This window comes from Corapipo altera, unplaced genomic scaffold (genome assembly GCF_003945725.1).
Source record: "Corapipo altera isolate COAL_440 unplaced genomic scaffold, ASM394572v1 22b, whole genome shotgun sequence".
Classification (NCBI taxonomy): domain Eukaryota; kingdom Metazoa; phylum Chordata; class Aves; order Passeriformes; family Pipridae; genus Corapipo; species Corapipo altera.
In genome coordinates, this window is record NW_020884876.1 from 23,895,090 (window position 1) to 23,906,931 (window position 11,842).

Consider the following 11,842-nt stretch of genomic DNA (forward strand, 5'->3'; position numbering starts at 1 on the left):
TATTCTTCCCAAGAACGCCAAGGTACTGGAAGGATTTTAAAAAGGCTTATTTTAGATGCAAGGACCACTTAAGGATGTTGCACACACCGGGCCCCCAGCGGAAAAAAGCAATGCCCCGCCTTCTCCAATGCTTTTTGTATCTTCTCTCTCTCCTCCCCCATTCTCTCTGGCCTGAGGAGGCCCTGTACATGCGTGCAAACATGTTATCTCTCTGCATACCAGGGAGATAGCTTGCTCACAGCTTCTCCCTGCAACTTTCTTTGAAAGAAGGAAAAAACACCCATCTAGCCCATTTGAGAAGGCATTTTACAGTCTTCCTAAGTGAAATAGAGTTCTAACTTTCTGTTACAAATTCTTCTGAAATTGCACCTATCCCTAAAATTGTGCATAGGAACAGTCCAATAAAAAGTACAGAGCTAGACCGACAATTTAACCAAAGTCTAGACTTATAGGCAAATAAAAGGAAGCATGTGGATTTTATCTCACAATATCCAGTTTTATGAGACCGATCTACCCTTTTGCTTCACTATTGAGTCTCCCCTCATCCAGTCTTGAGTTTGTATTCACTAGCCATACACTTCATATATAAATGTGCCTTAAGACAAAAAGGCTGTGCACAGCATAGAGCTGTAAGGTTTTTCACAGTGGAAACTATCAGTAGTTGCCTCAGGTACACTTACAATACAAGAAAAGATTTAATGTCTGACCTATCACCAGAATAGGCAGGCACAAGATCAGAGTGCTGTCTGAAAGCAACTTGTCTACATGCTCTTAAAAACATACAGCAAAAAAAATTTTACACAGCCATCTATAGCCAAGTAACACTAATGATGAACTCATTCATGACGAATGATGTGAATTTACATGAGGAGGCTGTGATGATACCATTAGCTCCTACCTTCTGTCAAAGCACTACTTGTGCCTGTGGCTCCATAGCAGAACACAACAGGCTTCTAGAGGAATTGAAGTCTCACTTCACTGCTGTAGCAGGCAGGAACAGCACTAGTACTTACAGGCTCCCACACAGAGCTACACTTTGGATCACAATGTCCCCAGCAGCATTGGGCTCTGGGAAGCATGATCTTCTTTTACTCCCACCACAGACAACCTACATACCAGATTCATGTTCTCACTGTAATGACACATATCTTAATACCCTTGGAGTAAACATGTGCCTCCACTCCCCCGGCATTTACAGTCAGAGAGATGGCTTATCCTTGTGAACAGACAGGAAGGGCTCATCCACTCTTCCATTCTCTGACTAGAACCTGGTCATTAAAGCACAAATTTGTATTTATTTTCTTACCAGCTATTTACCCACTTGTAGGATATTGTCTAAAAAGCAAGTGATAGGTCCTTTCTGGACAATCTTTTTATCTCTGGCAAATACAGCATGGCAAATAACAATACTTGCAAGAGGAATTTATTAGGCCATCCAGCCAACAGCTAATGCACATGACTGGCAGTTGCGCAAGCCTTCAGTTTTCTTCCTCATTCACAAATAATTTCTGTATCTTAAAAAATTTTTTATTATTTTAATCCATCTTTGTTAGGCAAACATCTTTATGTCTGCAAATTATTTACCTTGTGCTATGAAAATATTGCTATTATTAATTCATTGCAATAATAAGAGAGAGTGCATATACTCTTCACATTCAGAACATGCAATATAAAGTAATTCCACCACCTCCATTATCACTTGCACATTTAAATGCTGGTGGAATTCAAGCAACTTTCAAAAATATCATCATACAATCATTAAAGTAACTGGAAAAACGGTATCTGTAGCTAAGTTGCAAAAATTCAACAGTGCCAATTACTGACCAAATATATCCAATTGAATGAGGATCTATTAGTAATAGATTAACCAGATTCATGTGTACGTAACAGTCGCAGCATGGTACATTGCTGCTGTTAGTTTCAAAGTTCATATATGGACTTCTTTTTACACTGCACATGTGCTTTATGAATGAAGTCTGATTGCAAGAAGAATTTAAGTGAAAATAAGGTAAGTGACACAATACAAAAAATTAAGTATTTAAAGGTAGGCTGCTTACAGGAAAAAAGAACAAATATTTGATTGCGATTTAAAAAAGGAATGCACAAATGCATGTCCACCAAGTCATATTATTATGCTACAGACAAAGTATACAATGCACATTTAAACTGATTAATAACTAAAGATAACCATTTCATAAGGTGTCCTTTTTAAAAGGAAATTGATCATTGAAAAATCCACAAAAATCGCACTGTGAATTCAGTAAGGAAGATTATCATGTACAGTATTCAATGTTGCCTGTAACAAAATTAGCATATTACTAGCTCTTGCACGTTTGGCATTGTACTGAACTTATTTCAAAAGTTTGATTTAGGCATGGCTTTAATTTGAGGGAGAAAGCTTAAATTGCACAGCAAGAATCTAAATTAATTAATCACAGGAAATCCCAGTCTAAAATTATCCGTGATTTCTCTATGAACACCTAAACATAGAATCTTAATTAAAAAATTCTTTCTGAAGTTTGGATGTCACTGAAAACTTAAAATGAACTACCAACTGCCACTATGGTTTTACCTTTTGAAACATGTCTGAATTTACTTAAATAGTCACTATTCCTGTTAGTCGATCAATAGGCACCAAACCCCCTTCAGATACTGGATTACAGAAAAGTACAAAGAGAATGAGAGGTCTTATTTATGAACAATTACAGTAACTGGAAATTATACCCAGCCAACTCTTCATCCACCAGTCTATGCTTTTATTTTCCACTGTGTTATTAAGTCTATGTAGGATACACTTTCAAAATCTCATTTTCATATGGGATTAGAAGCTGCAGCATTGGCTATTTCAGCTCTTTTCTTTTTTTAGTGACAAACTTATATTTATCCACATCAGAAAGCCCTTTCAGATTAGTCTATTTCAACTTCAGTGGTAGCTGATGAAAGACATATTCTCATGAAAGCTGTTCTCCGCTTTGAATAAGTGCTTCTTTAAACTCTACTTCTCCCTGATTATCCATTTTTTTTCCCAAAACAAGTAAATATTGACATCCTGAAATGTAGTCACTTAATAACAGCAGCACCTATTTGTTACCATTCTCTTCTTCCTCCCCTAGTTTTCCTCCTTTTCCTAACCTATTACTCTCTCTGCATGGCAACACTCTTTTCCACAGTTGTTTCCCAATCCCTCCCTTCTCTGTTGCCTCTCCGTAGCTCTGTCTGCTTTGCTTGTTCCTAAATCTCTTCTCACATCAGATTCTTTCCTAGCTCTTCAGTTTCTGTCAGTGTAGGAGTGAAGCCTGTTAGGTTGCTTTTCTATCTGTGACACCTTTCACAAGGTCTTGTTATTTCTCAGCAGCAGTCTGGGAAAGACAGCGAAGATCCATCCTTTGATCAGACAGAGGTGTATGTCCTGTACTAAATGTTATTCTACACCACAATCCTGAAAATATTTCAGGCAGAGAATAACACTCAAAAGACAATGAATTTTGAAATTTTTGTGGGAGTTGTTTGTTTGTTCGTTTGGGGTTTTTTTTAAGTTATCTGAAACACCTTTTTTGTACTTCACTTAGTGACAGGTTTGTGGATAAAAGAAAGCATAGACAATGGCAGACACCAATGAGATGACAATCAACCTTGTTGTCCTTGGAAAAACTCAGACTGGCAAGAGTGCTGCTGGGAACAGCCTGCTGGGCAGCTCAGACTTTGAGAGCCGTGGCTCCCCAAGCTCTGTGACTACATGCTGTAGCCTTGGACGCAGCTGCCGCATTTTGGGGATTATGCGAAGAAATGGCTGCGAGCTGGCTCTCCGTGTTCGAGTACTTGACACTCCAAGCTACCCTCACAGTGCTCTGAGCAAGGAGCAGGTGAGAGACATGGTGGGATCAGCCCTGGCTCAACACTTCGGGGAGGAAGGCCTGCACCTGGCTCTCTTGGTCCTGCGGGCTGACTTGCCTCTGTGTCCGGATGAGAGTAATGATGCAGTTCAGTTCATCCAGGTAAAGAAAACAAAAAGAAGTCTCTGCCCTAATGGTTTTATCTTCAGGGGATAATAGCTATGAAAGAGTTGACTGCAAAGGTAAAATAAAGAAGTGCAGATGAAAACTGGAACACTTCACAGTGCAGCAGCTGAAACACACCATTCCCAACTCCAACACCATAGCTACACTTACTGCAGTAAACCTGAGAAAAGAGAGGCAAGAACTGCTCTCTTTTGTAAGTGGGCTTGGCACAAAGGAATTTAGGAACCAAATTTTACCTATCAAAGTAAGCTGTTCTCTCAGAATTACAGTTCATGCTTTATCATGACAGATCTAGCTTGCTAAAGAGAAATGTTGTTTAAAGCCAGCAAAAGTCAGTTACTGCACTCTCCAAAGCACCAGAGCAGAGCGCAGTGGGTCCAAAATTATACAGAAAATCTGACCTGGGACAAGGATGATCAGCTCAGTCCTGCACTATTACTAATGTATCTATTTAAGAGAAAACAACTAGGAAGCTACCATAAATTTACTCAGGCTAAAGAAAATTAATAACATAACTGACTTGAAACAAATATTTTTTTTTTACAAGTAGTTAAGGTATGTAGGGAGACACATGCATAGATATCTTTGAAGAGAAAAAAAAGGCCAGCAGATATTAATTTGCCGATCTGATCAAATGAACCAGGTTCATATGACTTACTAAGAAAAAAAGGGTTTCAGTTATTGCCAAAATCTGCACATTACACCTTGCATCTGTCTTATACTAATGAATTTTCTAAAAATCTATAACCAGAAGGGACTTCTCAGTCCATCAGGTCTTTTGCATCTGCTGTAACTGATAAAAACACACTGGTAAGTAAATATATAAATGAAAATACAGCTTTCAAAATGTGTTTGATTTGCTTTCCTCTCTATGGTAGGCTACTCACTTTTTCAGTAGTTTGACAGTTGGTTCAAATTTCAACATATTCTTCTTTCCTCTAGGCCTTCTTTAGGCACTGGAGGTAAGTGCACATTGCTGGGTCATGTCAAACTTCTCACCCACCAAAACCCTCACATCCTCCTCAGGGCTGTTCTCAATCCATTCTCCACCCAGCCTGTATTTCTGCTTGGGTTTGCCCTGCCCCATGTGCAGGACCCTTGTTGAACTTTATGAGTTTTCCTTGTTGGTGAAAACAATGTCCAGCATAACTATGTCCTCATCTCATTGGCTCCTCTATCACTTGGAGAAGGAAGTAACCATTAATGCATTCCAGGAACCTCCTGGAATGCTCTGCTGTGTTGTCCCTCCAACAGATAGTGGAGAGGTTGAAGTCCTCTGTGAGGACCAGGGCTTGTGAACAGGGACTGCTCCTCTCTGTCTACAGAGGACCTCATCTGCTCAGCGTTCCCAGTCAGGTAGCTTGTAGTAGACCCCCACTATAACGTCACCTAACACTGTACTCTCTTTAATCCTGACCCATGAGCTCTCAGTTGGCTCCTCAACCATCCTCAGGTAGAGCTCCGAGCACTCCAGCTGGTCACCGACCCCATCTTCATCTCCTCTATGCCTGTCCTTCCTAAAGAGCCTGTAGTCTTTCATTCCAAAGCTCCACTCATAGGAGCCAAGCCACTGCATCTCTGTAACACCAAAAGATGATAGTACTGCAGGTGTGCACACATGCAACACTTCTGTTTCATGATCAAAACAGACTGAGCTTCTACAGTGGTTGGTTCCTGCAATAACTGCTGTGATTTCATCAACCACAGAAACAAAGGGCAGGAAAGCTGCCTGGGTGCTGGGAATATGAACATTAACAGTCTTCTTTCAGTGTGCCATTTGATGGAGACACAAGCATGAAGGCCACCTTTAGCAATCAGGAGCTTTTACCATGATTCTCTGCAAATTAGGGGTGGCATACGAATGAAGGCAGCATATCAGCAAAAGACTACTAGAATTTAAACTTGCCTGGAATTTTTTTTCCCAATAACAGCCTAATGAATTGAAAGTGGTAGATACTAATTTCAGAACAAACATTATAATTGACTTTGAGTCCTCAGCAAATCAAAGCACTATCCTCTCTTTCTGAAACTGATAATCCAAGACTTCCTTAAGCAGCCTATGGCACAATTTTGTAGATGTGTGTAATATTTTTCATCTTCAATGTCTAAAACAGATTAATTTATCAAAACACCAGGCTTTTGAACTCCCCGCCTATCTTGGAAGTAGAAAGATATCCTTTAGAGCAGTTTTATATACCTTGGTATTTAGGTTACAGTTAATTAAGATAATTGCAAAGTGGACTTTATTACCAAATTAGGCTTCTCATCACACAGGAGATAACATGATCACACTGAAGTTGTAATTTCATTTACATCTGTAAATTAAAGCCCAATCTTTTATTCATATTAAAATTTTCTGTACTCATTGAAAGAAAAGCAGCTTGTTCTCTCCCTTCGCCTCCATCAGATAAACCACCAAAGTTGAAGACAAACTAGACAAACTCTCTTGCCCATTATTTAAGTTGATGCATTTGATTTGTGTTTTTCCTGAATTGCTGGGTCACAGCTAGAACTGCAGTTGGTGTTACATAGAAATTCATCATTTATTTTTTCAACAAAAGGTGATTTGGTGATTTTATAAAAAATTTTTCGAAGAGCTGTAAAACTTACAGAAATATGGATATGTGGCAACGACCGATTTAAAACTAATGTGTGACACAGCTAAAAAACCATTTTTCCTTATTTACGTGAACATTTTATAACTGGAGAAATTCTATTAACATCTGTACTTAGAGAAGAGAGAACTGCTAGTACTGCATGACCACATATTTCCACAGAAAGTGAATGTCAATGTCTTGGAATGGTGAAAAAACCCCAGATATTTCAGCAACTCAGATAGCACGAACTGGATTACTGCCAGGAAAAAAAAAAAAAAAACAAAAAACCAAAACCATGTAACAGTCTGCTAATGTACTAAGTATATGAAATGGGAGTGGGGAAAAGGAACAAGAAGAGATAACCATTTAAGATTTGGTTTTCATTACAGGAACTTCTGGGTCCCACATGGAAGGATTTCACTGCAGTTTTACTTACTCATGCAGACAAGGCAGAAGAAGCTGGATGCAGTGAAGAAACATACTTGCACAGTGCCTCAAGCACTCTGTTGTCACTTTTGAGCTCAGTACAGCATAAATACATCTTCCTAGACAACCAGAAGAGCATAATTAAAGAGGAAAGAACCATTGTCTTAAGAAAGCTCTTGAATTTTATAAGACAAAATAATTATCAAGTGCTTTTACTTAAAACCAGCAAGGAATAAAATAAGCTTTCAGGTGCTCATTTGTCTATTTTCTATGGTAGGTAACATTTAATAGAAATAAAAAAGTAGAAGCCATCAGCTGGAAAACTCCACATCCACACCAAATACCTTTGAACATACAATTAGAAATATCTCTTTAAATTACCAAACTAATTGCCTTTCATATAATACCTTACACTGCCGCATCCAGAATCCTAGCTTCAACCACAAAATCAGAAAAAGTTAGTGCTCTAAAATCACACCCTTAATATGTATGTAGTCACAAATGAGATTTTGTACTACATCAGACTGTATATTCCAGCTCAAATAGAATATACATCTGGAAGATGATAAAAAAATCCCAAAACAAAACTACAAAATGAACATGAGTTTAGACTGTAAGGGAGCCTCTTTTGCTATTCTTCAAGCTTTCAAGAGTTCCTCTGAATTCCAGATTTTCCTCTGAACTTCTATCTCTATAAAGAGCTCTCTGGTATGAAAAGCTAAGATTTATCTCCTGTAAAAGTATTTCCTTACCATGATTCAAGATTAGTTATAACTGAGTTTTTGAACTTCAAGGATTTTGTTTAATAAGCCATTATTGGATATGTAGTTTACAAGGCAGATAAAACGGCTTCCATGTGCTTAATGCTATTCAGCACATTTAAAAGAACTAATTACTATTGCTTATTCCCAGATGCATGAAAAACGAAGTTTACAGGCACATACAAAACTCATTTGAAAAGGAAATCTGTTCATCTTCTCTTTTACACATGTTCCTTTTAATTTTATATCATTGTCATTTTGTTTTCTCTCCATTTATTGGATGAAGTTCAAAGCCTGAAAAATTTAGACGTTAATATTTTTTTATTTCAGTAGTTAAATAGCACTTACTGGTTCAATGGTTAGACAGTAACCGTTTGATTAAAAATCATATGCCAAAATATCTGAAATATCTCTAAATAGCTACTTAAAAGGGTTATTGTAAATTGACCCAAAATGTTTATTTTCGTATTTTTAAAAGTTAGGAATCAAAAGAAGTAATTTGAGGCTATTACCCTAGCAACATGACTATTTGTACACCATTACTATGGAATACATAGAACAAGCAGCAATCACAAGTATTGAGGCCATGTTGCTGAGAACACAGCTGCATTGGGCAGGACACATCTCAAGGATGAAGGACCACCGCCTCCCTAAGATCCTGCTTTATGGTGAACTTGCCACTGGCTGCCGCATGAGAGGAGCCCCGAAGAGAAGATACAAGGACTCCCTGAAACAACATCTCAGCCTTGGCCATATTGATCAACATAACTGGTCTACTCTGGCCTCCAATCGGGAGGTCTAGAGACACACCATCTTTATCGCTGCTGATGCTTTTGAGAAAGCACGCAGGATCACTCTTGAGGAGAAAAGACAACGCAGAAAGAATCGTTCCTTGCAGAATATACCACCTAAGGAGTCTTTCTGCTGTGTCTTTTGCAACCGGACATGTCTATCTCGTATTGGCCTTTTTAGCCACCAGCGTGCTTGTAACAAATGTGGGTAGAGCCCTTTCCAAATCTTCGTTCACGAAGACTATGGAATAATTCTAATTGTAAAAACTGAAGAAGCTCTTTCTGTTAAAACCAAAGCATCTTTTCTATAAAGTATCATTGCATAAAAACCACATTAAAACAAAACAAAACAATTAATTTTATACCTGTATGGGCACTGGAAATGGATTTTTTTTTTTTTTTTAGTATTGGAATAGTTACAGTAACCTATTTGTGATTCTTTATTTCTTAGTTCTACCTATCATTTGGGATGAAATACCCAGATGGACTAGATAAAGAACCATTTTAGCAAATCAGCAGCTTTGATCTTAATGAAATTGTAACAGTTTAGCTGAGGGACATGAAAGTATGTCCACTTGCAAATCTTAGGGCATGAAGCACCATGGTTTAATCTTCCTGTTACAAGTGTCTGCAGACTATGGTGATAACACAGGCAAGAATGAAGGTGCAAAGGCTTATAATGTATATGAAAACTGCTTGGAAGAAAAGGAGAAAAACTATTACAAGGTGACTAGAAGAATAAGGACAATTGTGGTCTTCACTAACCTATTGCCAGTACTGCAATTAGCACACAAGGAACATGGCAGAAATTTTTCCCTAATGAGATGCTCTTGCTCCATAGATCTTCTGCACCTTTAAGCTGTCCAGAAAATATACTTGTCTGTTTGCAGTCCTACCATGAACAAGCCTTGGCAATTAAGTTATGAGCACTGAGTGGTTAATAACTGTTGACAACACATAACCTCAAGGACAGTAAACATGGTAAATAAGTCAATGGTCAAAATGTTGGAGGAATAATACATTCTAGATCTCTGGAAAAGGAGTCAAACAAAAAAGGTCTTAGCCATGCACTTCATATTTTTTATTGTGCTTGCATCACTTTCCATTTCAACAACTGAAAAAGTTTCTAAAAACCATTTATTTATTTAATTCCGCTGTTTGCCATGGTCTCTGCCCTGCAGACTCCTTTCCCTTTCACTTCAAACGGAACTCCTTTGTATGTAGCAACACACTGGTCATTGGTATGAAGATCGGGTTGGATTTGCTCCCAAATCTTCTTCTTGGGATTAAGCTCCTTCTCAGGATCTCCTGTTTAAAAACAAAGAATAACCTAATAGCACACAACTCAGACTAAGAGCTCTACATATGTACACATCTCTGAAAGCCCACATAACATCAATGCACACACTTTTAAGGGGGGGGAATATTACTTTTGGTTCTTAAAATGAAAACTTTAATTGGAATTAGGAATTGCCTAGGAAATGTCACCAGAACTTTCTCAAAATGTTGATCTTTCAGAGGAAAAAATGTTGTAACAGACCACAAACACTGTCAAAAGGAAGAAATTAAGCCATTGTTAGTTGTTAGTTTACCATATTCACTACAGACCAAAATAATTCCTAAGAATTAAGTAGATGAGGACCACAGGTTTGTCAGCATCTTAAGTTTAAGAAATAATGACTTTTTTATAAGCAATTAGGTGAATTTAGTAGATGCCCTTACAGTGGAGAAATATTGAACTTTAACAAGAATAGTCCTGGGGTAGAATAGTGACCTCTAATTTTAGCCCCAAGTTTCAACACTGTTCTGCTATTTTTTGTACTATTTAATGACAAGTTCTGGTTCCTAAAATAACCAAAGCAGTAGAAGCTAGCTAGGGTTTCAGGAATTATGCCCTCAGTCTCTATAAGCCTCAGTTTTCTGTTCTCATGCATACACCAGGATAAGCCACCTATGCCGTAGCGGTATTGACAGTCTAACTACATCAGCAAATCTGACTATTTAAGGATCTATAATGGCCACAAAATGCAGGTTTCTTCTATTAATGTTTGGAAATACTGTCAACAAATTAGATAGCATAGTGAAGTATTAAATATTTTTTCCTATTTTTAAATATGCATGAAATGCAAAGTGTAGAAATGAAACAACTAAGCTAAATAAGCTTTCTTGGTGCAAAGATACTGAATAAATTGCCATCTGCTGACATAATTTAGATAAAGCAAGACAGTCAATTAGCTGTGTTGTTATTTTCTGTTCAAAGGTCAAGTAAATTTAATATCTTAATTCTAATACAACATAGATTCAATTCTAATACAACATAGATTCCATTAAAGTATTAAAAAAGTTATTTAAACATAATGCTGCTGGGTGCTTTTGACTTCTTGTGTGTCACACAGGCAAGACAAAAAACAAATCACACAAGAATTGTTTTAAACATAATTACAGCAAATTTAAATGTTGAAAGGGATCTCATGCTATTTCATTGTTGTTACCCTATATATTTTTACTTGCTTGGAGTGGCATATTGGCACCATTCTACCTAAACTATAAAAATCTAAAGTTCTGGAACAAGTAAGAATCAAAACCCAAATCCTAGTCATCATATCCTCTCTGACATCCTCAGAGGAAGAGCTCTCCAAGTGAGCAGAACATCAAGTACTCTCACATTCCACTTTACAGTGTTCCCAAAGGTTCAGGAAGAAAAGCTACAAGGCTACAGGGATTTTAACATACCTGTTCCTAGAAGTTGGTTGAAATTCATTGTTGCCTGGTGTATTCCTGACTGACTGGCCAACAAGTGGTTAAGTAAACTACTCTCACTCCAGCCTGCCTTGTGCCTTATTGGCATTCTCCTTTAAATGTTTTTAATGGCTCAGTCTACTCATGAGCTTGCAAAATGTTTGCAAAACTCTGTCATTTCTTCCTGTAGATCGGTCTAACTTCTGTAGTTTCTGTATATGTAATTTTGTAAGAGAAGCAGACCAGGCCAGATTTTTCTGTGAAGGAAGCTAGCATTACCAGAGCAGCATTCAATAATGCAGTCAAGTTATTTCACTACCAGAGGGCACTTAGTATTTCATAGAAAAATTAGTAATAACATTAACAATTATCTCTATGCAACATTTATAATTAATATTAAAACTGAAGAAATTGAAATAAATTATTTAAATAATGACACTATTAAATAAAATTATTAAAAGTTATTAAATAAAAACTATTAAATAAAAACTATTAAATAAAAACTATTA

The 11,842-nt window shown here is 37.4% G+C and overlaps 2 protein-coding genes across 6 annotated transcripts in view; one reads left to right on the forward strand and one right to left on the reverse strand.

Moving 5' to 3' along the window:
- Positions 1-933: 933 nt before the first annotated feature.
- GIMD1 (GIMAP family P-loop NTPase domain containing 1) lies at positions 934-7,608 on the forward strand. 2 transcript variants are annotated; one of them, XM_027635763.1, is made up of 3 exons: positions 934-2,008; positions 3,570-3,863; positions 7,006-7,608. In XM_027635763.1, the coding sequence occupies exons 2-3, from the start codon at positions 3,603-3,605 to the stop codon at positions 7,276-7,278; spliced, it is 534 nt and encodes a 177-aa protein (XP_027491564.1). In that variant the 5' UTR covers positions 934-2,008; positions 3,570-3,602; the 3' UTR covers positions 7,279-7,608. The 2 variants fall into 2 exon arrangements, with proteins under 2 accessions (XP_027491564.1, XP_027491563.1); XM_027635762.1 differs by having other exon boundaries at positions 949-2,008; positions 3,570-3,995.
- A 2,045-nt stretch (positions 7,609-9,653) lies between these two features.
- Positions 9,654-11,842, reverse strand: part of AIMP1 (aminoacyl tRNA synthetase complex interacting multifunctional protein 1) — a 38,985-nt gene continuing 36,796 nt past the window's right edge. For 3 of the 4 annotated variants that reach the window (XM_027635758.1, XM_027635759.1, XM_027635760.1), the window contains one exon: positions 9,654-9,902. In XM_027635758.1, the coding sequence (XP_027491559.1) occupies positions 9,736-9,902 (167 nt within the window). In that variant the 3' untranslated portion in view covers positions 9,654-9,735. Of the gene's footprint in view, positions 9,903-11,492; positions 11,552-11,842 lie in introns of those variants that run through there. The other variant, XM_027635761.1, reaches the window with a different exon arrangement.

What these genes read in the sequence shown, in the direction of transcription:
- GIMD1 (XM_027635762.1), top strand. Translation starts at nt 3,603, where the DNA reads ATGGCAGACACCAATGAGATGACAATCAACCTTGTTGTCCTTGGAAAA. An exon ending in ATGCAGTTCAGTTCATCCAG is followed by an intron (nt 3,996 to 7,005) that starts GTAAAGAAAACA and finishes TTTTCATTACAG; the next exon opens with GAACTTCTGGGTCCCACATG.